The following is a 27918-nucleotide window of genomic DNA, read 5'->3' on the forward strand; positions in this document are numbered from 1 at the left end:
AGGAGTGACGGGGGAAAGGTTGTTTCAAGACATGGAGGTATTGCCGTGGAAGAAACAAATCACCATAAGGTCTATGGTGACAAGCTTCATTTTGAGCGTTTTATTTAATTTTATTGTGTGCAAACTTAGCTTAAGTCCTGGGTACATACCATCTTTAAACGTTTTAGCAGCGTTTTTAGTATTTATTATCGTCAAGTTCTACACTGTCATGCTTGACAGATTTGGTCTGTTGAAGCAGCCCTTCACTAGGCAAGAGAACACAGTAATCCAGACCTTTCTTATTGCGTCTTCCGGAGTGGCATTTAACGGTAAGTTCTTTCTTCTTTCTTTCTTCTGCTTTTCGTTTCATGCATGCAATCTTTTGTTATTGTTCTAATGGTGTAAGTTGAGGAAAAATGTGGTGGGCTATTTTAGAAACCCTCTTAGAACTTGGGCTCTCTGATGTAACTTGAGCTTACTCTGGAATTGGTTGCGCCCAACACATTTTGCAAACAAAACCAAAGCTTTTAGAACATATATATTTACGGAATTTTTTGAACTGATCCTTTGATTTTTGGATTATTAAAACTTTTTGATAGTTTGAAAACTAATCATATTAATCTGTTTGTAATTATTAGGTGGGACTGCAAACTATCTGCTAGCGATGACTCCTTTAATAGCTAGCCAAGGACATGAAGCAATCGCACCAATCAACTTCAAACACCTCTCTCTTGGCTGGATGACTGGTTTCCTCTTTACCGTGAGCTTCGTTGGCTTATTCCTTAATTTGATGCTAAAAAAGGTTATGGTTCTTATGATAATTAATATTTAATTAATCTGTATTGTGTTTTGTATTTTTCGATTCCAACTTAACTGGCCTTAAATCTTCTCACATATGCAGATAATGATCTTAAAGCACAACTTAACCTACCCCAGTGGTACTGCAACTGCATCCATCATCAACAACTTCCACACACCCAGAGGAGCCAAGCTGGCAAAGTACTAAGCATTCACATAAATTGTATTAATGTAATCCAATTAATCTAATTAATATTCTTGCTCGTCTAATGCATTCATTTTCATGAATACAGGAGACAATTTAAATACATGGGTTATACCGCCTGCTGTAGCTTTACGTTTGCCCTTTTCCAGTGGTTTTTTGCTAATGCCAACGGTTGTAGAGGACTTTCGAACCTCCCTACCTTTGGTTTTCATGCCTATGCAGAGACGTAAAGTCTTTTCCAATTACTTAAAAAGACTTGCTGTGTTGTTAGTCCCCTAACTTGGTTTAATTTGTAAGTTAGAAAGATCATTGTCTGAAATCTTAACTCGATCTCTCACAGGTTCTACTTTGATTTCTCCTTGCCAAGTATTGGTGCTGGCATGATTTGCTCTCACAAGATAAATGCATCTTTGCTTATTGGAGCCGTCATCTCGTGGGCAATCATGTGGCCTCTAATTGAGGGCAAGAGGGGTCACTGGTATAGAGCTAATCTCTCTGCAAGTGATCTTCATGGCATTCAAGGCTATAGGGTACTGCTCCTTTTTTTTTTTTTTTTTTTTTTTTTTTTTTTTTTTTTTTTTTTTTTTTTATTCAAGGTGCACATAATAATTTTATTTTTATTTCTCTTGTTCATCTTGCTAGGTTTTTATTTCTATTGCCATGATGCTGGGTGACGGTGCTTTCCTCCTTATCTCTATGCTAATCAAAACTTTAAGGAGTCTCGTAAAGGAACCATCTTTGGTTATGGTCCCTTACGTTGCCAATTACGATGAAAATCGACGGAGGGAGTTCTTCTTGAAAGACCAGATTCCCATTTGGATAGGTTTGCTTGGGTATGGTATCCTTGCATTCATATCCATTAATGTACTCCCCCTCATCTTCCCCCAATTGAATTGCCATCATCTATTGGTTGCCTATATCCTTGGTCCACTTTTGGCTTTTTGCAATGTGTATGGCTGTGGATTGACAGATTTGTCCCTTGCCTCAAATTATGGCAAGGTTGCCATACTCATTTTTAGTTCTTGGATAGGCTTTCACAACGGGGGAGTTATCGCGGGTCTTGCTTCTTGTGGAGCAATGATGAGTATATTCTATTCTGCTGATCTTATGCAGGACTATAAGACAGCTTATTTGACTCTGACTTCTCATTCCTCCATGTTGGTTAGCCAGGTTATGGGTACAGCCGCAGGATATATTATGTCCCCCTTGATTTTTTGGATTTTCTACAGAACATACTCTGTAGGTGATCCGGAAGGATCATATCCTGCACCGGACGGATTATTGTACCGTGCAATTGCAGTCTTTGGAGCCAAAGGTATTCATGCACTTCCCAAAAACTGCCTTAATCTTCCTATCCTATTTTTCTGCATTGCTATCGCTACAAATGTTTTGAAAGAACGGCTGAAACATTACGAAACCAGATATGGGATGCATAGATTTGTACCAAATGCAATGTGCATTGCCATCCCATTTTACCTGGGAGGCTTTTTTGCCATTGACATGTGTTTGGGGAGTTTAATTGTATTCATATGGCGATGGCGATAGTGGAGCATTAACAGACAAAGAGCAGATGAATGTATAATTGCTACAGCATCCGGGCTGATATGTGGGGATTCTTTATGGGGAGTTCCAGCGACCATACTCTCCCTTACCTATACTAATGCTCCTTTTTGCTTGAGGTTTTTTCCTGCCCATATCAATCACAAGGTGTAAGAATTTTGAGAGAAGATTAATCCAATTCAGATCTACAGTTTCTTCTGTATGTTTTGCAAGAATCTGGCTTGTATGAATTACTATTCCACTCGATGGATCTGGTTTTTTTGTATAATTTGCTCTATGAATGTACGCTCTACCCTCAAAAGGCATCTTGTATGATACCTTTACTAGTATTTCGCTATCAATACTCCATTTACAACAAACTTTTTCATTTCCTTAATTTCCTTCACTTAAAACTTTATTTCCCCATCATATGTACCAACTCTAACTAATTCCCATTTGATATCTACATAATCTTATCCTCCAAAAAAGGAGAATTTTCATGTCTCAAGTCATTTCTAGTGCGCCATATGCAGCCCCACAAAAAACAAAAAAAAAACAAATGCAAGTTTTTACGAAATTTATGGTGCTAATTAATTGTATTTTGGCAAAAAAATAACCAAATAAATAAGCCTCACGTTGTATATATATTACTAGTGGAGGTGGCACGTGCAATGCACGTGCTTGGTTTTCTGTGTTATGTATCACTATAATTGTTAACATTATAATTGATATGTATATATTATATTATAAAATATATTTAATTTCTAAATTATTGAACAAATATTTATTAAATTTTCTAAACAAATAAAGTAAAATTATAAATTAAGTAAATATGATATTAAAAAAGAGTTAATTTGCGTAGTAGAGATATGTTGTTACTTCAAATCAAATGGTATTGAAATATATATATATATATATATATATATAGCACATTCATGCTTAAGGTTTTTATCTCAACCAACTTATAGGTACATAAAATTGTAATTTGATCAAATGTTTCCTTATTATAATGCATCATAGGCCTTGAAAAGCTATAAAGTTTAAAATAAATCATGTTACCATAAATAGCAAAAATTTAAAAGTATGCATGTATGAATTATCACCATAATAGTATATCAACTTTTATATTTTCCTTTCAACAATCCTTATAACTTGAACATAAATATTACCAAAAGCATGCCACCATCAAATTATGCAACTAACTTAATCCAACCAAACTATTAGAGCATTTAACACTCTCCAATCACACGCCGGCACATGTCAAAAGCTGTAAAAAGAACCGACAGAATTATGTCTTTTAACATTTTTTCTAATTTAAAAGCATCTTACACTAGCACAATCATGATATGGGATTGAGGCTGTTCAAAATTATTGAATACCTTATCATTAAAAAAATAATAAAAACAAAAATTGTGTAATCTTAACACTATCAGACATGGCACTACTAATGCTGGAAAATTTGAATGGAAAAAGAGCCGGGACGGGAGGGGGGGGGAGGAGGGTGTTATTCTTTATACTCTATAGAACAGCTGCACTACATGACATTACAAAACAAGGCCTCTCTCTCATCCGCTTAAAAAGGATGAAGAAGAAATTTCCTCCTAGGAATACATCAAATACTACCAGGCCCCAGAAAAAAGGGGAAAAAAAAAATTTTGAAACAGACTCGGGGCTTTTCTTCCACAAGAATAAATTAATGGAACACCTGTAAAATTAGTCTCCGAAACCAAATGGTGATTTTCTCCTACTTCCACCTTCTCCATACTGTTCATTCCATTTCCTCAGCTCATTCATGCTTGTAGCATCATAGGCAACTGATGGCCCAACCTATACAGCAGAATGAGACACAAATTAATGTTTCAGCAATGATACTGCCTTGTACACAATAGAAATTATTATTATTCATTTTACAGAAAACAAATTGATGCTGAAATGAATGGTACAATAAAAATCGACAAATGGCGAAATGGCAGCATATTCAATAAGAAGAGCTCCGTCATTTTAAGAATATTCATAGGCAAAACGTGAATAGAAAAATAAATCAGACTGCAATTTAATCTTGAAGGAAAGATCTACTCCGAAAGATCATACAAAGAAGAGTTTTTGATTTAGTAATTTGAGCAAATATGACAACCACTATACGGAGATTTGCTTCAACACACACTCACAGCTGGGCTCTTAGGCTTGGCATGAGAATTCACAAAGTGATTCCTCAATTCTACACTTAAACCTTCAAAAAGTCCTCCAGAACCAGTGGACAAAAAGGCAGATTCTGCAGGTAAGCAGAAGGGGGAAGAGTCCAAATGATAGAAGATACCTTTATTTCTCTCATTGTCTCCTTAAAAGCAAGTGAAAAATTTCCAGCCATACCCTATCACCTCGCTTAAACTATTCTCAACCCTTTTTTGCAATCAGCAGAAAAATCAAACTAAGATAAGATCATACAACAAAACCATTAACAAGAAGACGGTCCACACCTAGTGCACTTGACATGCACATAATGCTAGTTGTGATTTATCTGCTTTCCAATTATCATGCAATCCAGCAAACAATCTGACCTGAAGTTCATAATTAATACAAAAAAGAAAAGCTACCTTTGGCAGTACGATACAAGAGTTCAGAATAATTATAGACATAGGAAGGAGCCAGGTAATGCTTTGAACAATTGGGATAGTGACAGGCAAGGAGATCATCCAAAAGGTAAACTAGAGAATCAACATGCAAATCATTTAAAAAGTTTGCCATTCTCTATTGCTGCTCAGATAAAGGCTAGTAATGGTGCTACCACAGTAAATACTTTACTTGAAGATAAATGATGTTGCAAATACATTCCTTGCTAATTATCCCAACTCAAGCTAAAGAAACTTATTGAGAACGGCTGTCAGTCCTAAATCATTTCCTTGCTAATTATCCCAACTCAAGCTAAAGAAACTTATTGAGAACGGCTGTCAGTCCTAAATCATTGAGGTTTCTTTCTACAATAGATTGGTTTCGTTTCTATATTTTATTTGTTGCAGTTTATGAGTGAAAGCTATTTGGAGTAGTCCGTCTGTCCTTGAATCGTAGACCTTAACCACAAAGTAAATCCTTTCTTTGATTTGGCACCGGGTATCCAGAGCTTCGCTCCGACTAATCCCAGGGGTGCACAGGCCCTCGGTAAGGAGTTTCCCACAAGTGCACCTCGGTTAATTCAAGGGGCGAACCACAAAGTAAATCCTCTCAACCCACTTTGAGAGTATCATCCATCTTAGCACTTGCTTTTTTGGGATTCACCTCAGTAATTACGTCCAGTTCCTAACCAACCATATTCCTTCCATACAACAGGATTCTGTGAAACCCAGATAGGGATTTTAACTATAGTGCCTCCTCTGATTTCAGAAACTCAATGGTTTGGTTTCTCTGTGAATGTAAATGCTTTCTTAGAGTCATCTATATAATTGCAACATCATATTTTTTGGCAAATTGCACACACACTCCATGAGTTTTGAACTCACAACTTGTTCTTCACAAGGGAAGGAAGCACCATTTCAACTAGAGCTTATTGGCAATGAACTTCATACAATTAGACCAAGTAGAACAACTTCTGAAAGATACTCAAGAGCATGATTTAGATCTGAGATGCATACCGTGATGAATATATTTTGTTTCTCTTTGAACAGAAATTTAAAAATAAATAATAATAATCTTTATGCGTTAAACTGAAAACTATCCATATAACAACTATAATGACAACAGTAACAGTAATAATGATACTTATAACAAGAACAATAATCATAATAATCACTTATAAAAAAAAATAATCATAATAGTCATACAAATAACAACAACAACAATATTAATAGTAATAAAGTTCAAATTTTAAATTTTAAATTTCCCACCTTGGCTTTTGACTGAATAAAGTCATCCAAACCAAGTGATCTTAAGACTGGAGCTACATCATTTTTACCTCCCTGCAAAAAAATTAAAACAAATTTCAAAAGTGGACAAAGAAAATTATAAAAAAATTTAACATATTGGAAGTGACACAGAACATAAGCAGCATAAGGTAACAGGAACTTTTGTAGGAAATGGGTAAACTTTTCTGATTATGGATTCACAATTGACTAAATGGTAATTCAAACAACTAGATGGAACCAATGACAGTGTTGTTTGAGGGGCTTCACAAGTCATATTGGTCTAAGGGTGGACGGAGTTTAAGACCATCTTTTGAGAAAACATAACCAAAGCACAAATTATAAGGAACTATTATTCATATTCAATAGAGATGCAAAAATAGTGAAATGGAGGGGAAGGGCGGAGAAAAAGATTGGGAGAAGGAACAATGTGATTTATCTGATTACATCTTTCATTAGTAAGTTACACGTGCAACTAGCGGCTATTGAACCCATGATCACACCCTCCATCATGTTCTTACAAGGGGAAGAGATGCCATTTGAAGTAGAGTGCATTCTAATTAGGTTTTGTGGAAAGATTATTCCAATGCATCATGGTATAGTACACGCACCCCCAATAGATAGAAACACAAACTTTTCATCACATCTATCCCATTTCAAACTTCACAAAGATAAGATAATATCAGAGAGCTCTGACTCAAATTGTACTTTCCCATAAAAATGGGTCGGAGGGTAAAGTTTTGAGTGGGTGCATGGAACTTATCAATTAAAAAATAATTATTATTAAATGATAAGGTTAAATTCTGACTACACAAGAGCAAAAGACAGAAACATAAGGAAAACAAACAAGTTTGATTAGAGTTTGGGCACAGGCTAAAGAACCCATACCCATCTTAGAGAGAGGAAGAAAGAAAGAATGAAAGAAATTTGGATGAATATTCCATATATACTTTGAGGCCAACCAGAGCAAAATAATCAATTGTGTCATAAACTCAGTATATTGTACCACAAATTCACTAAGCGTATTATTGGTCTTCAGAAGCAACTAAAACATGATATTCTTCACAAAACCCAACTTATCAATGAAAATTTATCTTTCACTGACAGAGATTCATGACTCATGCATTTCTAATTCGCAAGATTCATCCCAGCATTAGGTGTAGCTTGCCCCACAGATGGATGGAAATGAGAACTTGGTTAAATCTTAAAAACTTACTCAACATCTAAAGGCACATACCTTCTTTTCTTCCTCTAAAAGTTCTTGGACAGGTCTATATGATGCAGCAATACAGAGATTCTGTGGTAAAAACATGAAGAAAAGGCATGAACATCCAAAATTTTGGAATTTCTGAATGAAAATTAAAAAGGTGCATTACCTTCAAATCACTACCGGAGTATCCCTCTGTTGCGTAAGCAAGTTTGTCAAACTGAAAATCGGGTTCTAGATTCTCTTGCGAAAGAAAAATTCTCAAAATCTTCATACGATTTTCAGCATCTGGTAAGTCCACATATATCCTAAATGGTGTGCAAACATAAATCACTTAGCAACTTGTTTATTTTTTACTACTTCCCAAACACCAGGGTCTTTAGCACAAATGCGTTAGCCAATAAAGCATGTGTGGCTCATATGCAGTGCACAGGAATTATTTTGATCCACAAATAACAGAACAACTAGCCATCTATAGTCCTTCAATCTCAAACGGCATTTTTACAGAGCAATCTTACCTTCTTGGTAAGCGACGAATGACAGCATCATCAAGGTCAAAAGGCCGATTTGTGGCACCTAGAATGAGGATTCTTTGGCTGTCTTTCGACCTCAATCCATCCCAAGCCGCCATGAACTCGTTTCTCATTCTTCTAGTCGCCTCATGCTCAAAGGAACCACCGCGAGCACCAAGCAGACTGTCAACCTACGACACAAAATGTAATATCTAAAGGAAACAAAAAAGAAAGATATTGAACAGATTATTACTGAACCATTATCTGGAAAAATCTACCTACAGTAGATTTTAAAAAGTCAAATTGATTGCATACAGTAGACATGGGAAACAGTACAAGATTGAAAAAAATATATATGCAGGTATTATGTGCTACCAGAAAGCCCTTTTTTTATGAAATACCAGAAAGCATTTTATAGGGCACTTTTGTCCATCTCAAGTACTTAGGTTGGTTCGACATTACTCCCTCATCTGTTTCTTTATGGAAGATTCTTCATTTTCCCTTCTGATATTTTGTTAATGATGATGATTCCCAATATTCCAACTTTTCCAAAAAGTAAGAGCTTTGATACATAATCAGTATTTTTGAAACTTCAAAAAAATAAATTACATATATCTTATGATTTTGCATTATTTTTGCTGTCAGCCATGTCAGCAAAATTACCAATATCTGTTTCAAACATGTGTTACATAATGTTTTTTTGATAAGTACATGTGTTACATAATGTTAATTTCTTGTTTAAAGAAAACTTCTGCAATATGATCGAAAGGTGAAGGAATGGGGCATAGTGTTTGTGACATGAAAGAAATACTGAGACCAGGAACGGAGCCAAAGCTTGGGATGGGTAGGGGCCAAGGGCCAAAAATTTTAGTAGGTAGGGGTTAATAGGCCAAAAAAAAAAAAAATCTACCTTATAATTTTTTTTTACCTTATAAAATTTTTTTTCCTTAGGTTGGGGGGGCCATGGCCTACACTAGGCACCCCCAAGCTCCGTCCCTGACTGAGACTATATAAAATATCACAAAACAAAGATATTGAAACACTTTTTTTACAACTAATAAAGTTAAAAAGCTATGTCATGTGGAAGATGGTGCCCTCTTGCCTTTTGTGATGCATTTGGTGGGAAAGAAACAATCGAAGTTTCGAGGACCAAGAGAGTACGTTGGAGTAGCTTAAGTCCTTTTTTTATTCTCTTTATACTTGGACAGCTCCGTTTTTAGCTCTTTTGGTGATTAGTTTTAATGATTTTCTTGTTTTTTTTTTTCCCCTTCTAATTAGGCGTTTCTCTTGTATACTTTTTATGTACTGGATCGCGCTTTGTGCTTTTAATGGTATTTCGGTTACTTATCAAAAAAAAAAAAGCTCTATCAAGTGGATGTTTGTAAGACCCCCACCAAAGATTTCATTGAGCGCTAGTGTCAGATGAGGCCACAGGTGCATTCAAAGAACATTACAGTCCGTTTCCTGCATGATTTCATAAGGGAAACTCACCTCATCAACAAATATAATGACAGGAGCGAGCTTGCTGGCAAAGGAGAAGAGAGCCTTGGTAAGCTTTTCAGCATCTCCAAACCACTGTATCAGAAAAATTAAAGACGTGTAAATATCTTTCATGCATAATGGACAGATATACCAATAGATACAAAAAAATCCTAAAACATGCAAACCATGAAAAAGAAAAAAGTGTCAAACCTTCTTATCCCATACCAAAAGCGAATTATATAATCAAACATGTAAAGCAAGAAATAGTTTAGCTCATGCAATAATAGGTTTTATAACCAGAGATACTGAGCATCCAAAAAAAATTACAGGAAAGAGTTATCAGTCTTGTCATTGTCATGCTAGTACAAATCTATTTCCAGATGCACAATTGTGCATTTCATCTACATACAACTGGAAATCTCAGATAATTTGTTCACACAACTTCAAGAAACCAGTCCAGCTAGTATGTATTACTCAATCTACAACTTAAAAGCAACAGTATCACCAAGACAGCTAGTAATCATAATTTTAATAAAAATAAAAAAATAAAAAAACCACGAATAATTATTACCATGACACTGGGACAATCACACCCTACCTACGGGGGCCAAAAGACTTATTGCTGATATAAAGTGTGTAGATGAGAGAGACCAGAAAAGAACACAGCCTTGCTTAAGTAATATACTCAAGGCTGTGCCTGGAAAGTTAAAAATTATAATAAGGAAGAGAAATATTAGAGAAACTGTAAAAGAAAAGAAAAGTGATATTCTATAGTTCTATTAAAGTGCAACGATTGTGTCCCATTGGACACATCCTTAATGAATCGCTTACTTCAAAAAAAAAAAAGAAGAGTATTATTGTTATCAATGCCGACCTTGCCGCTGTCGATGTTGTTGTCATCATCTTGACCTCTTTTTTCTTTGATAGGGTTTGAAGTCAAAGTTGTTATTACCTTTATAAAATAAAGGGGTAAAAAGAAAAACGAAAAAAAAAAAAAAAAAAAAAAAAAAAAGGGCCAAGTAATATTTAACCTCTTATGTCCAGTCAAAGTCAAGAAATGCCTCTGGTTTAGGCAACATGAACTCCAACAGGCACAACAGAGAGATTAAAGACGGGCAGAAATTTTTATTAGAGATTTCATTCATTGAAGGAGGTGCCTTTATTTTTTCATTTATTGCTACCCCTTCACCCACCACAAGAACAGCTAAAACAGCCGAGACAAAAGGCATAGAGCATAGCAATGAAATAGAACATGAATACCATAAATTTTATGAAGCATGCCTAGTGTCTTGATCCTAAAGAATCTAGTATAATCGATCCAGAAAGCCCTTTCCTGCATACCTTTGATGTAAGAGTCGAACCAGTTATGCTGATAAAGTTTGCCCCCGCTTCTGTTGCAAGAGCCTTCGCAAGGAGAGTTTTCCCAGTTCCAGGAGGCCCAAAAAGTAATATTCCTTTGCAAGGCTGAGAAAAACATTTGGAAAATCACATAATGAAAATGCATACTACCAGCCCTGATCAAAATGCATACAAGGCACAAAATCAATACCCGCAACAAGTTTCCATGAGAAAACAGCTCCGGTCTCCTCATTGGAAGAATGACAAGTTCATTTAGTGCCTGCTTCACATCTTCCAAAGCACCTATATCCTCAAACTTGACACCAATTTCACCAGGGGGTACCACTGCTGAAATAAAGTTGCTCTCATATTCATCCTTTGCAATGTTCTGTCAAAGTTTGTATGTCAGAGATATACATGACATACAAAGCCTCTAATATTTCTTTTTTCATATTGAATGTGAATGACGAAACATGCCTTCAAACTTTGTGAGGGCTTTCGAGATATAGCTTCTTGCTCCTTCAACCTCAAAATTGATATTTCAAGGCTTCACACACATAAGAACAACCGTTAGCTTCAAGGTTGCATCAAACCTTAATGATTTTTAGTGAAAGAAAGAATGCATATACCTTTCACGTGGTAGATACAATCTTTCCCCCTTTATCGATGGAAGCAGACAGTTCGACAAGTAATGATTTTTAGCCCAGCCAACAACTTTCTCGGCTTCTGCAAACAAAGATTATAATGATGATCTTCAGACATAACTGGATCTCAATTGACAACAAGACATCAGTGACAATTCTGCATGTGAAACTATCCTGCGAGCTAAATTACAAGCCTTACAAACACTGACTGCAGATAACATCTACATTTTCTAGACTTGGACAGTTTGGTCATACACTGAGGGAGTTAACAAATGCCAAGCTAGCCTCCAAGCATAAATTTGCAAGTACGTAGCAGGCATGGAGACAATAAAACACTGTTTCTATTTATCCTTCCCCCATTTCCTTATCTTTTTCTTTGGGGAAGGGGGGCAGGGGTAGGGATAGGGGGGCAATTAAAGTCCACGTCAAGGAACAAAACTCTATAACACCATCCACGGTGAAGACCGCCTTCCTTCATCAAGATAGTGCTGCATCTGATTCTAATATGTAAAGTTCATCTCTCAAACTATCTTTTACTGTCTTACCGCGTATCCATCTACTATTGATACATGAGCACTCTCATGGTGTAAATGGAGAAAACTTTCAGTATTTGACATCAACCAGATGATACTTGCAAATAGGAATATAACACTGCAGTTTCTTAATAAACGGCAACTACAAAAGGTATGTCCATTCTAGTTTCTTACTTCTTTTTGTCAATATCACACCATCTGTATTTACATGCAATAGGTCCATGCATGACAGCTCATGTTCTTCAAGAACCTGCATACGCAACATCAGCAGTCAATCACACAGGTCCAATAGGTTAAATATCCAAAAACCTTAGGCACTACAAAATTAAAAAATTCAGAAGTGAAATAGAGTCCATCAAAAATTACAAGTAAATATATATCCAAAATGCCACCTTTCACTCAAAACAACTTTTTTACTAGCTCCATACCTTATGCAATTCATTCACATTGCTTCGTGTTATCACAATCCTCCTGTCTTCTTCAACCTGTTTATTGAATGTTCTAAGGAGATCCTCCTCCTGCAAGTAGCAGGAAAAAATGGAAAGATAACGATTTTGAGAACCACCATAAATTATATGTGTGACTTGAAAGAAACGGGTAGATAAAAAAGTTATAGTAACAGATGAGAGTTAGGAGCTGAAACATAAATAAGTCTAAATGGATGTCAAACATAAAAGCGTATAATTAAATAAAGCATCAATTGTGTCAATTGTGGTTTCACTTGTTGTATATACAAAACCCGGAGGGACAAATCAAGTTGTTTAGATATGTTTCATTTTCCAAGAAAAAATCATATCTTTCTATGACTGGAAGCCTTCTTTTTGTTTTTAACGAAGCAAAAATCTATGGAGTGGGAGGACTAAAGTACACAGACTAGGGTGGGCAAAAACACAAGCCCAACCCGCAAACCCCCCGCCCGGATTTTGGTTTTTTTTTTTTTGCGGAAACGGGTTGGATTTCTACCAACCCGTCCGGAAAAGGAAAAAACCCTAGACTCCTGTGACACCACACTAACTCATGCCGCTTCTAGCCTTCTTCTTCTTATTTCTCTGCAACTTCTTTTTTCATTTTCTTCTTCTTTTCTTCATCTTTATTCTTAATCTTCTTCTTCTTCCCTCTTCCCACCCCGCAAACCCAAAAAAAAAAAAAAAAAAAAAAACCATAGAACCCTCTATCTCTCTTTCTTTCCTCACATTGCACGCAGTCAAGAACAGATCTAGAGAGGATTTGAGAAACAAAGGAGAGAAGAGAAGAGAGGAAGAGAGACACTTGAGAGAAGAAGAAAAAGAAGGAGAACAAGAAAAGGGAGAGAAGAGAGGGGGAGCCGAGAGGAAGAGAGAGAGACGTAGGAGAGAGAAAAGGAAAGAAGAAGAAGAAGAATACCTGATCCAACCTGCCAAACCCGAATTACCCGCCCCGCCTCACAAATCCTGAGACCCGGCGGGTACTGTCCATTAAAGCCGGGTCACGGGTACCAATTTTACTACAAGGAACCTAGCTAAATAAAAAATAAAAAAAGTTGAAATGGTTCCACAAGGCTATACCAAGAAATAGCAAGCACTAAAAGATAACTAAATGCTTTTATTACAATTACAATGCTACCACATATTCCCTCCAAACTAGTTTCTCTTACCAAACTCCTATCATGATTACCAATTGCTCAAGATACAACAGGCAATTGGGAGTTAGATTCAGTACTGATTCAATACAGAAAAAAGATGAATTTCAGTCCTACACAACTTGCAGCATCTTCATCACATATTCCAAGTTGATTCATTTTTCCTTTGTTAGGCATGGAGGATCTCTGTGATTTAAGTTTTGTCAAAAATCTGTCGGTATCCTTTAAAAGGGAAGTGGAGAGATATCTGGAGAGACTAGAACTGGCACAAACGTAGGGGCCCGGGTTTGTTAATATGATATGTAACCCATGTCACAAGAAAAATTCCTGGAAGAGGGGACCGAAGGAGTGGGCTTTAATGATTTGGACCCTTTGTTGGGGTTAAAGGAGGAGTAAGCTTAAATTGGACCCACAAGATGGATAGGAAGAAGCCTAACAGTGCTGGGAAGAAAGAGCTGGTGTCGCTCAAGGCTGAGGGGGAATGTAAGTGTTGAAGGCCAGACATTTTCAAAGAGCCTTGACAGGTCACAACCGACAGTCGGGGCTGTTATCATCAACGATCTAAACTAACACCAATGGCAAAATGGAGTGATGGAAGGTGAGGTGGGTGGTGTAGCAAGTTTGAGTAAGGCTGGTAACAAAGTTGATTCTCCAGCACTACCTTGGCCAGAAGTTGCGCTTAGTGAATTTCAAGAGGGAGTTGAGGCCAGGGCTCCAGCAAGCTTGGATATTGCTCAGATGATTACAGAAGCAGACACCGAATGGGTCTAATACAGAAAACACCGAAGAAAAAACTATTGTTGGTGTTGAGGGAGTTATGCGGCAGGAGGGTGGGTCTTTGGTACAAAGGAATTCATTGGGCTCTGATTTTGATGTTGGATCAGAAGATAAGAAGGAAGGGAAAGGCTTGCAGGTGAACGAGTCTCTAGCAGTGTGTATGTATTCTAGGTCTTCCCAGGTTCCTTGGAGAATGGGGGGGGGGGAGGAAATTTTCAGGAGCAGACCTAAAAGGGGGTGAAAGCAAACTGTTTGAATAGAGGAGAGAGTGAATTTGAAAATGATCTGGATCTCCTGTGGGGATGTGAATCACCCTTATAGTTGTGGTGACTTACTATGATGAGGAAATTACAGGAAGTGAGCCGTTGAATGTCCATGCACTTGCGGTAGTTGAGGTACAGGGAGTGCATTATCAAGTGTCCTCGGATTGGGTAGTTGAAAGGATTAAAAGTTTCTATCATGCAGTGAGGATGACATTTGAGGGTTTCGAGGATCAAATGGTGGCTTTGATTGCTGTGATTGAAGCAAGTCGACATTAGAATTGTGTGGCTAGGGTTCCTGACTTATGTGTGATGTCTACTAACAGAGATCATGAATTATAGAGACTGGTTGGTTCAGTTAACTATGACATAAAGGGGGGTCACTCTAATAGAGTGAAAGATAACGGGAGGGGTGCAAATTGTTCATTATGAAAACTAAGATTGTATTATGGAATGCGAGAGAACTGAATGATAAAGAGAAAAGGTTGAGGATTAGAGGTCTTCACAGAGATTGGAAGGCAGATATTGTTTGCTTACGGGAGGCAAAATAAGAGTATATTTCTAGGCAGGTGATTCGAGAGGGGCTTCAGGCAGGATTAACAAGATTTTGTTAATGTGGGATAGGCAAGTGGTGGAGAAGATAGAGGATTGTGTAGGAAATTTTTTGGTAGTGTGTTCTTTTAGAAGTGTCATTGATAACGTTGAACGGGTGTTTGCAGGGGTGTATGGTCCAACTGATGATGTTGAAAGGAGGTATCTTTGGGAAGAATTGGTTGGCATCATGAGTTGGTGGGAGCTGTCGTGGTGTATTGAAGGTGATTTCAATGTTGTTCATTTTCCATGCGAAAAATCAGGTGAGTCCAGACAATCAACAGCTAATGTTGAAGTTTTCGGTGTTTATGTTGGACCAAGGACTCATGGACATCCCACTTGTAGGTGAGAATTTTGCTTGGTCTAATAATCGTGATTTGCAGTCATGATCTAGAATTGACAAGTTTCTCTTATCTCTGAAATGGGAATAATCATTTCCTGATGTTTCTTAAAGCAGACTCCCTAGAATCCTGTCAGATCATTTTCCGTCGAAGTTGGACTGTAGTAAATCGGGTGGTGGGAGTAGGCATTTTAAATTTGAAAATATGTGGTTAAAATCAGAGGGCTTTGTGGAACAAGTGAAAACATGGTGGCCGTCATATAGTTTTCAAGGATCTCCTACTTGGTGCAAGTTGAAGGCCTAAAGTCAGAAAAAAAGAAATGGAATAAGATGTTTGATAATGTAGGGAAGAAAAGGAAAGATGTTATGGGTGGTATCCAGGAGCCGGATTTTATTGCAGAGGGATGACCTTTAACAGAGGTGGAAAGATTGAGGAAGGAAGATATGTCTAAGCTATTGGAAAGATTTATCCTTTTTGAAGAAGTAAGTTGGAAGCAAAAGTCAAGGAACCTGTGGTTTAGAGATGGGGGTAAAAACAATAATTTTTCCATCGGGTGGCCAATTCTCATCGAAGAAATAACTCAATGGATTCTTTAGTTATCAAAGGGTTTATAACTGCCGACTCCATAGAAATAAAGAAGCATATAGTGCATTATTATAAGATGTTGTATCATGAACAATTTAGTTGGCATCAAAATTGGATGGCCTTTCATTGCTTTCTTTCTGTCCCTCCTCTTATTCTTCCCCTTCTGCTGCTTTCTTTCCCCTTTTTTATCTGTCCTTTTTCCTTGTTTTGCAAGCCAGATCTGCTGCTGTCCACCACCCATGCACCCTTCCACCACCACTGCTAACCTCTCCCCCAACCCCTCCATCTTTTCCCCAAGCACTGCCTCCTTTGCACATGCATCCCACGCGTCTCCCTCAGATCAACAGATCTATGACACTCCTGTATATGCCTACCTCTCTGGTTTCTTCTCTATTTCTTCTTCTTAGGTGCACACCTTTTTGTCATAGAAGGCTTTTCAACCAGACCGCCCCTCTCCTTGCTCACAACACCAAGCACCCTCGTGTGATGTTTCCAGTTCAAATCCCCTTGCAGTGGACATGCCTGCCAGATTCCTCGTGACCTTCCACATTGTGATGGCCAAGCCTACCTTGGGGCGCATCCACGTTCAATGCACCGCTCTCTACCCATACCGAGGCATCCTTCCCCTTGGCCCCAGTCGCTCCATGATGGACAAGTCTACCTTTGTTGTATCCAGGTCAACTTCGACTCTACTATGGGTTTCAAACCACGGCCCATTTATTTGGCCTTCGGGCCAAACCTGTTTTACTAGGCCTTAGGCCAATTTACTTCATCCTTGGACCTGTTGGTCTAATCCATTGTTTGGATCTGTTGGACCTAGACTTATCTGTTTGTACTTCTGCTTTTGCTTTGTAATATATTGATTTGCTTAGAAAAATTAATAATAACCTACGCAAACACATGAAAAACTCGCATTTTTGGAGGCCACCACAATCAGTTAATTTGCATCTTAAGGTCCACAAAAATAGTGAGGCCAAGTGTTCGCAAATAAAGTAAAAACTAAAAGAAAAATTAGGCCATGCTTGTTAAAATGTAGAATTAAACAGTAATATAATGAAAAGAAAGACCAAAAAACAGCAAGGAAGCTATGAGTAAGAAAACATCATTATAGTACTTCTCAAGCATATTGCAATGACCATTTCATTTTCTAGGATGTTCAAGAATAAGTCAGACATTTACCTTGGGGGGGTGTATGCACAAAACATTATTGAAGAGCTTATATATTTCGTTATCATCAGATCTCTTTGTTGCCTTAAGACCCTCTGTAAGATGCTTTAAAGGGAGAGGCTGGAAAATACGATAAAGTCAAATTCAATGTAGCAATAGCTACAACAAATAATATACGAACTTAACAATAATAATAATAATAACAATAACAAAAATAATATAAGTAGTTCACAGTAAATAAACAGAATTTCTAACATGGTTTTTAAAGAGAATGTGGTGGAAATAAACCATCTAATATAATAAGACAATAAATAACAATGTTTGTGCAAATGGAAAGTCCCAAGTGACACAGCTATAAGCTTTACTATGTCAACACAACATGCCACCTACACCTAGTACTCCTGCTTGATTAAGTAGAACTTGGCTATGAGAGCACGAATTACTAAATCTGCCTCACAGGGAGCTAACGTGGGATCCGACTAGAGAAGTCATCTTTGGTCTTTTCTTTTTGGACACGATAGATATGATATATAGAAAGCCTACTTTCTAGTATTAATTAGCGGATTTGCTCTTTCTTTTCCTTCCTTTTCAGTTGGCTAATGGCTAATGCCTACCAGAGCAAATACTGAGTGATTAAGCGGGAAATTTGGCCATCAGATTCTGCGTCCCAGCACAGCATTTCAGGCCAGATGCCCAAGACTGTACTTGTTTGTACTATCGGAAACCCTACACCCTTTAATACAAATGTTTAACAAATATCACCATAGGGTAAAGAAACATCCTTCAAATGTACTCAATGTCTGATTCCAGATGCTTGCGTGTGCACCAGAGTATTAATCTCAGCAACAATTAAACCATTTAATCAAGACCATAAAAGAGGTCAAACGGATAGGTTGTTGATTGCAGAGAGCTCTTAAAGATTAGCAAGCATTACCAGCTTAGCAAGGCGCCCAAAATTTGGAAGTATCATCGTCTGTTGAACATCATAAAAAGAAAAAATATAAGAAACCATTGCCCACAAATCATTAGAAGGCTTTAAAAGGCAATAGATGTCCTCAAACACACGCACACAATTGCAAAAATATATAAACTGATAATCAACATTAAACTCATGAAGCTTACAAATTTCTCTTTCTCCTTCGACCCGGATTCAGCTTTGTTCTGCCCACAGATCAAAACAACCGGACCTGATAATAAGTCAAACATTTCCTGCACCTTATTCACAAACTCCTTACGTTTTGACTTGGGAACTGCCCTAGACAACCATTCAGAAGAGTCTGGAAAATAGACTATGAGGGGTTGCATGGATCTCAAAACCTGAAAACAAATTAAATAAGCCAACATGAAGTGGTTAGAAAGCATTGCCTGAAGCATTATCATTGAGTTAAATATAGCTTCTTCTCATTATTATTGTTCACATCAGACGGAAGATGTCAAATTCATCTTCACATTATACCTCACATAAAGCCTCTATTGCAACATAGCAATCTTCTGCCTTAGTGTCAAGATCATGCTCTATCTCCTTAACTGTAAGTGTACAAAACTTGTCAATTTCTTTATAAAGAAAAGGGCAAATACACAGGCTAACGCAGACACAGACAAATCAGAAGGTTAACATCTCTGAGCATACCTGCTGCTAAAAATTAAAAAAATAAATAAACCAGAATTAAAAACCATACCTTTTTGGCGAATTAATTCTTGAACGAACACAATGAGAGGAAAAAAATTAACATACAACATACGCATAAATCCTAAACTAATGTTACAATGCAGATATATACAAGTTGCATAGAAAAATAATTCAGGTGATACTCAGCACGAAACTAGGGCAAAAGCAGACTACTTAAGCCTTGGCAACTCAAAGCATGGCATCTTTGCAAATTAGCAGCTACAACAGATAATTGCGTGAAAAACAGGCACAATTACTAATATAAGAAAAGCAGTTCAAAAGACAAGATCAAAGAATGAAAGAGACATTCAGAAATTCAATTACAACTGAAGCTGACAGATTAAGGGCTAGTTGATGGGTTGATGGTATAATTCCCACTTCAAAGTTGACCATCATCCGTAGAACAAATTACTCCACGAACTAAGAGGGAGAAAAGCAATCCTCTCTCATATATCAGAGGACTAAGAACTACAAGAGAAAACATCGACCCACACGAAACAACATATTGCAAACTAATACAACAATTGTTTTACATGGACCTTTGTACAAACGGAATAACAAATAATACCTGTAATGCAATAGTCAATTGTTAAACCTCAGATTATCTTCTGTCAAAGAAACAGACCAAACGACCGCCCTATTTTAAATAAGAGAGGATCCAAACCGTCAAAAAATCAATGCACAGGGAAAAGTACTAGTGCAGTGATGGTATTAGAAACCACAACTACTTGGGGCCTGTTTGGGATTGCGTTTAAGGAGCCTAAAAATGCGTTTAACACTCAAAAAGTCCGTTTGAAAAAAAAAAAAAAAAAAGCATTCATTTGGTAAAAAAATTAAAAGCGCTTCTAAGAGTCCAAAAAACTTAAAAATGTCCAAAACGCAGTTTTGGCAAAAGCTTTAAAATGAAGCTTTTGCCAAAAAACGTTTTTTGACTTAAAAGCTCTAATTTTTTTTCTTTTTTTTCTTTTTTTGATAGGTAATAAGGAGTTTTATTAAAGAAAGAAAAAGAGAAGAAAAGAAAAAAACCCTAAATATACAAGAAAAAACCCCGAGGCTCACCCACAAACCCACCCAAAAACCCTAAAAATACCCAGAAAAGCCCGACCCTCAAAACCCACACGGATCTCTACAACACAATGGTCTTGCCCATCCTTGTCCGGGATGACTCGCTAACACTTCCGTAATTAATAAAGCATTATAGATTTAACAGCTCTCTAACTTGCCCTTAGACCTAGGTTGCGCAACCATTTTTCCCCTTAGAAAATTCTCTACCACCTCCTCTACCTCCTCGGTGGACAGCTCCCCATCGCGTGTTCCCTTATTCACCTGAAGAAAAAGCTCTTCTATTTGCTTCAAGGCCACCATATTTGGTATCTTTATTCCTTCCCTCAAACGCTCAAGCATCCCTATTTGGGTATCGGTCAGGCCATACTCAACAGTTGTGGTGTCAAAGGTGCAAATACCCAAAGAAGAGGCCCCTACAACAGCACTCTCTGGATCCCAAACAGCTCAAGCATCCCTATTTGACTTAAAAGTCTATTTCTCAGACGCAATCTCAAACAAGCTCTTAGTATGCTGAACTCATATCATTTAGCTTCCTCCAGGAAAATAGTAAGTGCTCAAGTGTATTTTTTTTGCATCGATTTTATTATTTTTAGTAAATAAATAATTAATTAAAAATAATAGACAACCGAAGCACAGAGGACACGTAAATATCTATCCAAGAATTACAATCTAAAATTCATACAATAAAGAGAATCCAAAAAGGGGGGGCAGGAAGAAGTGGAAGTTACACTGCCTGCAGCAGCCATGGAAATATGCTTTTTTTTCCATATTTGCAATCTACTTTTCATCAGTTTGATGAATTCGATTAGTCAAAGTTTTGCATTACCAATCATTTAATCATATCCATTAGTCAACAGAACCAAAATGGTTCCCGCTAAACAAAACAGGTATAAAACATGAGCATCTTATCTACACACTGAAATCAAATAAATGTAAAAGACACAACAATATTAGACATTCAAACACATCAAAACTGCAACTTCATCCACATTGAATTGAACTATATTTTTCAGCCAAAGGAAAAGAATTGAAAAAAGTACCATCTATCCAATAAATTGGAGGTTTTATAGGCTCTTTGAGTTTATCCTCCTCTCCTTCGGTAGCATTTTTTTCATCAATATCCAAAATGACAGCAACTCGATCACCTTCCACCTCATATACCTCTCCACGTTGACCATTTGATAAAGGCCTGAAAAAGATGCCAAGCTTTGATTAATGACTAAGAAAATTGGATATTATGAATATACTTATAATAAGAATACAAACATTTGAATATTGCTTAATTCTGCTGCCTAAAATGAATAACCCACATTTATGATAATATATATAACAGCTCAAAAAATAAAACATAAACAGAAAAAGAAGCAAAGGCTATCTATCAAGTTTCAACAATAACAATACTATATTTGCATGTGCGAATGTAGTTATATCCCCACCATATAAGTATTCATTCTTTTCAAGATTCGTTGTATCAATCTATCTGAAATGCAATCATAACTACATCCCGTATCAACATCCACACTTAAATAAAAGTATTGTTCTGCTATGCAACATGTCAATAACCCCACAAATTATGATTTTACACTTAAAAAAGCTCATTTAAGATGTCACTATTTATAGAAGGAGAGTATTAACACATATCAGAATTGCCATATGCATAAATATCATGTGGGAAAAAGGAATGATGACGGCCAACACCGCAAACCCTTTTAAGAGTCAACATATCAGAAATTCAATCAAAATACCAAAATGTGCAATACAAAAATAATGCAATTATAATCTACTTATCAGATAGAAATAGATCAGAAAATGAAGCCAATATGCAACCACTCAAGTAAAAACATTAGCATAAGTTTTTTTTTTATAGGCAAGCAAAGAAATAAAAAAATAAATTAAAAAATTAAAATTAAAATTAAAAATAAATAAAAGCGCAAGGCACCCATAAGCATACAGGAAGTATACAAAGGGTGCCAAAACAGAAAAAACAAAAAACAAAGAAAACACCAACAAAAACCCAAAAGACAGAAGAAACACCAAAAGCCCCACAACAGAAACCTAAAAACCAGCAAAAAAAAACCCTGGAAAAACATTAGCATAAGTATACATAAAGTTTATCTACTATTCTGATTTTCAATCTTCAGGTTCCAACCAGCTAGATGCTAAAGGTTCCATCAAGTACATGACTAAGTCTCTTTATGCTGCTTCCACATATGTCCCATTGAGCCATTACTTCATTTACATACCCAAGATATAAATTTTTGACATTTAGATGTCAAAGCATTTCGCTGAACATATGCCTTTGAAAGAACATCAACCACAGATATCACTTTTCTCATAGCACAACAAAGATGATCCAGCAGGAAACGAAATATAGTAAGATAGCTCTCAATTCAAAACACAGCCAGTCAGCTATTTAAAATAAAAAATAAAAAATAAAAAATGCAGGATCGCTTCATTATAATCCAGTAAAATATATTAAAATCTACTGTCGTCCATCAACAACTCCAACAGAATCAACCCTCAATAAAAGCTGTAGTAAATTGCCCAGGATATAGCTGCCACCATCTTGGTGCAGTAACACTGAAGTGACAGCTACTGCACTTAACATTATGCTTTGTTTTTTTTTCTTTTACGTATTCTAAATCCAGAAAACAGGTAGAATTTGTACAAAAGCAATGAATACCTACTTATTAAGTACTAATTAAATCTTTAAACTGAAGCCTGCTTATTAAGCTCTTGAGGTATTCTGAAGTATTCTACTTCTACAATGCTGCTTTTTGACTATAATGACTTATCAAAAACAAAAGAAAGTCTCTTTCTGCAGCTTCAAGAAAGCTTAGTTTGCTACTTTCTGTTGAATTTGTGTTGTTGTGGAAACCAGTGAGCATGTGTTGTTGTGGAAACGAGTGAGCAAAAGTACCAATTATCACAAGGTGATTTGAACAGACTAAAAAAATCAGGAACACCTCTTCTTCCCTTTTTTTTCCTTTTTGAGGAGTTTAAAAAAACTTAGGGAACTGTAAGACCAATCCCAGATAGAACGTAGTAAAAATGGAAAGGAAATTTTGAAAACAACAAAAAAAAAAGTATTACCGTGACTATTTAGATAGTCAGTAAATTTTAGGGTTTAAGGAAGGCACTGTACTACAAATAACAGACTACAAAATATATTTTTTGATAAGTGACTACAAAATATATAACAATTTACTAACTACAGATGCACACAAATAGCACAAGAGTTTAAATTTTAGAGCAAATGTAATCACTGGCTAACAGCTAACGACCATGGAAGAGACAAGGAACCGGCTTAGAACCTCGCAAAGAAAAACCATTGACCCAAGCAGTTTCAAGAAAATGCCAAGAGTAGAGGGGCGGCATCCAAGAGTTTTTCTTCTATACATTGGGATGACTTACCAACCCACCTGCCACGAATAATGGTATAAGCATTTGTCAGACCATCAGATGTTGGTATCTTCCCCAATATGACCCTGTTATGCATTATATACTCTGATGTCAGGTGAGGGTGAAGTCACAGTTCACGGGGCGAAGAGATCATGCTAAAGGGTTTCAAAAGATAGATGACAAATATGACCCTTCCATACAGCATGCTTGTCATTTGTCACAAAATTAAAGTCCAACCAATTAGTAGCATAGCACTCTCTTATTTCCACATGTAGGCTAAATCTCCTAAGACCGATGTGCTACCAATTACATGCCCCTCGAAAACCAATTCTAACCACACATTCAAAATTTGGAACTAACTTATGGTAGCACTCAAACTAATAATAACTCAGAATTAAGCACACTCCTACAGACAAGCAGCCGAGGGTAAAATCATGAAAAACAAAAAAAGAAAGAAATGAACAAAATTATAGAACAGAAATTGCACAAAGTGGCACAAACATTGATCATTAATGATAATGCAGCATCAAACAATTGAGCAACTGCAAAAGGTTATTGAAATCCAAATTATAACATACATTAAAAGGTTCAAATTCCATCCAAAAAACAAATCCTTGGGTTGAACTTGAAACTAATTACACTTTCATTACTTACTTTGCCAGCCAAGAGTGAAACTAATCCTTGAGACGACAGATTGTCTACTTCTTCACTATGACATACTAGAGAATTGTGGTCTTTAGTGTTTGGAGCTGTTTGGAGTTTCATGGGCTAACCGTTGCTCATTTATTGGCGTCTTGCAAGAGACAGTTGAAAAACATTGTGGTGGCAAAATTTGGAAGATATTCTGTATCATGCAGTCTATTTGTCGAGAGAGGAACACAAAGAAATTTGAGGGGTGTAGAATACCTATACTTTTTTTTTGATAGGTAGAATACCTATACTGACATTGAAATTTCCATTTTTGTGCTCTCTCTTTGACTGGACATTTGACTACAAGTTGCTTTTCTCACCAAATTTGGGGAGTTTTGGGATCTTCTGAATTTTAGATGTTACATTTTTATTTTTGGGTTTTTTCTCTTGTATTGCACGTGAGAGGGTTGCACCCCTATACTTTCCATGTACTAGGGTTGAGAAAAAGACCTTTTTTTTTGTTTGATAAGTAATTATTGTATATCTCAAAAAGCGCAAGCGCCTATACACAAAAAGTATACAAGGAAACTAGAGTAAACCCACAAAAACCCACAAGAAACCTCACGAATCACCGAACCACCCATAAAGACCTTAATCAAGGTATCTAAAAGATGCTTTCATCGTTTATGTTCTTTTCTCTTTCTGAGGGCAGGAGAAGCAGGTTAGCGGCCCCACTCCAACATGTTTCTTATCTTTGTTATCCCAATTTTTTTAATTATTTGATATTGGAAAATGTGTCTACATACTAGAGCATCATTTATTCTGATATCTAAAAAAAGGTTAAAAGCTGACAGTCTATGAAAACACTTCTCTTTGTTGGTGCTTCACATTCATTTAAATTACACGGGCCTCATGCTCTCCACAACAAAGGAGCTCTCCTAAGCTGATCAAAGCCTTGTGTTTCATTACAACTGCTCACCAGGGATCTATTATACCATATGATTACAAAGGTGCAAGTGCTGCTTAAAAGCCAAGCAGACATAGGATACAGGAGATCCTCCCCAAAAGCTCAAGGCAAAGGAGAAGGATGTCAGTTTTACGTTTGATCAAAAGGAGCCAAGGGGCATCTCGAGCAGTGTATATGGGTAAGGTGAGTGTATATGGTTGCAGCCACAATGGAGGCGTTGGTCCAAGGAGAAGAGTTGACAGAGTTTGTTAAATCATCGAGGGTTAATAGCAAGGATTTTATATCACAAAGGTGTTCTAATAGGTATGGCTAGTATTTGGCGTTGGCGGAATATGGGGGTGGTGGACAGAGAGGCTTTATTGCAGTTTCGAAGGGTGTAAAAGGCAAGGCTAGAGAAGTTGTGCCGCCGAGCTGAGGGGATAAAAGTTTTGTTTTCATAACAGCCTCTCAATGGCTTGCAGTCGAATGCCTTGAGCGGCTCTTCTTCAGTGTCAAAGGGCAAGGCTCTGGTCGAAGGAGTTGGCCGAAGGTCTTATGCAAAGATTTGAAGTGGGACAGGGCAAAAGCAGGGCCACGAGTATTTGCAAATGACACCTTGATAGTTTGAGGGGGAAATCCACATCATGAATTTTATTTGTGTGGCTTGTTCTTATGCTTTGAAATTGTATCCAGTTTCAACTTAATCAGGCTAAATCAGACTTGGTTCCCATGGGTAATGTCAAGAGTGTTGGACTTTGGGCTACAGGGTTTCTTCTTTGCTGTTGAAGTATCTTGATCTTCTGCAAGGGGCTTCTTTTAAGGCCAAAACTATTTGGGATGGCGTTGTTGAGAAGATCAAGTACCACTTGGCAAGCTAAAAGATGATGTACTTGTCTAAGGTGGAAGGATTACTTTGATTAAGAGCATCATACCCAATTTGCCTACTTATTTCTTGTCTATCTTTCCCCTCCCTACCGGTGTTGTAGAGGCGTTACACTGAGATTTATTTATACGGTGGGGTCAATGAAATGTTCAAATTTTACCTGGTAAGTTGGTCCAAGGTTTGTTCTCCGATCTCTAAGGGAGAGTTGAGGATCCGAAACTAGCTTCTGTTCGACCGTGCTCTTTTAGGGAAGTGGCTATGTTGTTATGTGCATGAGAGATTCTAAATATGCCAGCTTGTGGGATGGGTAGTGTTCAAATGAGGTTCATGGGTCGTATGTGGTGGGGTAATGGAAAAATATAAGGAGGGTCTTTGGGGTGTTTCTAGTCAAAGTGCAGCAGTATGGGATAGGACAATGTGGCAATCTTCAAAATTACAAAAGTGTGGAAGAAGGCTTCGTCTTGCCTAATGTAGTGTCTTTGGATGGAAAGAAATAATCGAGAGGACGGTGGTGTAAAGTCGCTTTTCTTCAATACTCTAGCACTGGACAACTGCTTTTGACTACCTTAATATGTCTAGCTTTCATGATTTTCTTGATCTTTTTTCATTTTCTAGCTAGGTGTATCTCTTGTATACTTCATGTGTACTTGAGTTGCGCTTATGCGCTTTTTTTAATGATATTTTAATTACTTATCAAAAAAGAAAAAATTTATCCATTCAATGTATAGAACAATCACCAAATAGATTCTAAAATTAGTTCTACTATTTCAATTTAAGATTAACCTATTAAACCTTAAATGCTAAAATGAAGAAAACGCGGAGAAGAATCAAATTATGACCTGTTATCAGCTTCAATGCATACAGAAGCCCCAATGTATTTCACCCGATCACCTGGAAAAAATCAACAAGCAATAAAGTAATTAATTAATGCGATCCAAAAAGACCATGAGCTTTAATAAGAAGAGGTAATAATAATTTTGAAACTGTAGAAAGCATATAATAGCTCGATGCAACACCAAAAACACCATGAGCAATCAATACACATCAGCATTGGCACCGCCACTTTCAAGACAGGCACACAATCAAGAGTGGTTCTTCACTCACCACTCAAACATTCGAACACATCTACTTATACCAATATTACAAGCTCCATGTTCACAGCAACCTACGCTTTCACAAACACATCCTCCGCATACACATTTAAATGTGAGAGAAAAAGTAAGTATTGGAATGTTCAAATGCTCGGATGATGGATAACTTGAGCACTCAACAAACGAGATTCTAACTTATTGTATTGCTTGAAATGCGCACCAAACCAAAAGGAAAAGGCATGTGTAAGGGATAATAGACTTCCTCCATTGATACAAACATAAGTCTTTCCTCTATACTAAAATATAATAGCAGCACACTGAACAAAATATATGTATATATAAAACCTGGGTAGAAATTGTGGTAAGTATAAAATTTCCTCTTTTTTTGTGGGTAAGATGTGGAAACGAATCTCGGTAACTGAAAAAGTGAAGCATTTAGTTATCAAAAAGGGATCTGGCTGAAAAGCACTAGCAAAGAAAACTATCAATGCACTAGTTAAACAGATTTTGTTTTGAAAAATCATCAGATCCAACAGCATGAACTTGCAGGCTGCCTTAGATATGCAAGTCTTGCAGTCCCTCTTCAATTTCCAATTTATAGCAGTTGTGCACAATAACCCATTAATATGCATAACAGAACCATTCCTAATCGATTATCTATTTCTAGCAACAAGCTTCCTAAGCCAAGGAGATAAAAGCTAGATAAGAAATATCAAACCTTTTTTTTATCTAGAAAGAAATACAAGATATCCAAGGAAAACAG

At 36.9% G+C, this 27918-nt stretch overlaps 2 protein-coding genes and 1 pseudogene across 2 annotated transcripts in view; 2 read left to right on the forward strand and 1 right to left on the reverse strand.

Moving 5' to 3' along the window:
* The window catches only part of LOC132178393 (probable metal-nicotianamine transporter YSL7), a 3174-nt pseudogene extending 470 nt beyond the window's left edge, over positions 1 to 2704 (forward strand).
* Positions 2705 to 3880: 1176 nt separating this feature from the next.
* Positions 3881 to 26951, reverse strand: LOC132177722 (uncharacterized). Its single transcript, XM_059590161.1, has 19 exons — positions 26904 to 26951; positions 23626 to 23691; positions 21244 to 21392; positions 18926 to 18996; positions 18592 to 18786; positions 18404 to 18442; positions 17482 to 17589; positions 12559 to 12648; positions 12305 to 12380; positions 11583 to 11679; positions 11431 to 11500; positions 11165 to 11341; positions 10957 to 11079; positions 9625 to 9708; positions 8140 to 8324; positions 7791 to 7929; positions 7652 to 7711; positions 6400 to 6471; positions 3881 to 4348 (listed from the first exon to the last, which is right to left on the reverse strand). The coding sequence occupies exons 5-19, from the start codon at positions 18772 to 18774 to the stop codon at positions 4235 to 4237; spliced, it is 1617 nt and encodes a 538-aa protein (XP_059446144.1). The 5' UTR covers positions 18775 to 18786; positions 18926 to 18996; positions 21244 to 21392; positions 23626 to 23691; positions 26904 to 26951; the 3' UTR covers positions 3881 to 4234.
* A 58-nt stretch (positions 26952 to 27009) lies between these two features.
* LOC132178394 (endoglucanase 5-like) overlaps positions 27010 to 27918 on the forward strand; it is a 4040-nt gene continuing 3131 nt past the window's right edge. The window contains exon 1 of the mRNA XM_059590834.1: positions 27010 to 27029. Within this exon, the coding sequence (XP_059446817.1) occupies positions 27010 to 27029 (20 nt within the window). The remainder of the gene's footprint in view (positions 27030 to 27918) is intronic.

The sequence above is a fragment of the Corylus avellana genome, chromosome ca4 (genome assembly GCF_901000735.1).
Source record: "Corylus avellana chromosome ca4, CavTom2PMs-1.0".
In the NCBI taxonomy this organism is placed as follows: Eukaryota; Viridiplantae; Streptophyta; class Magnoliopsida; order Fagales; family Betulaceae; genus Corylus; species Corylus avellana.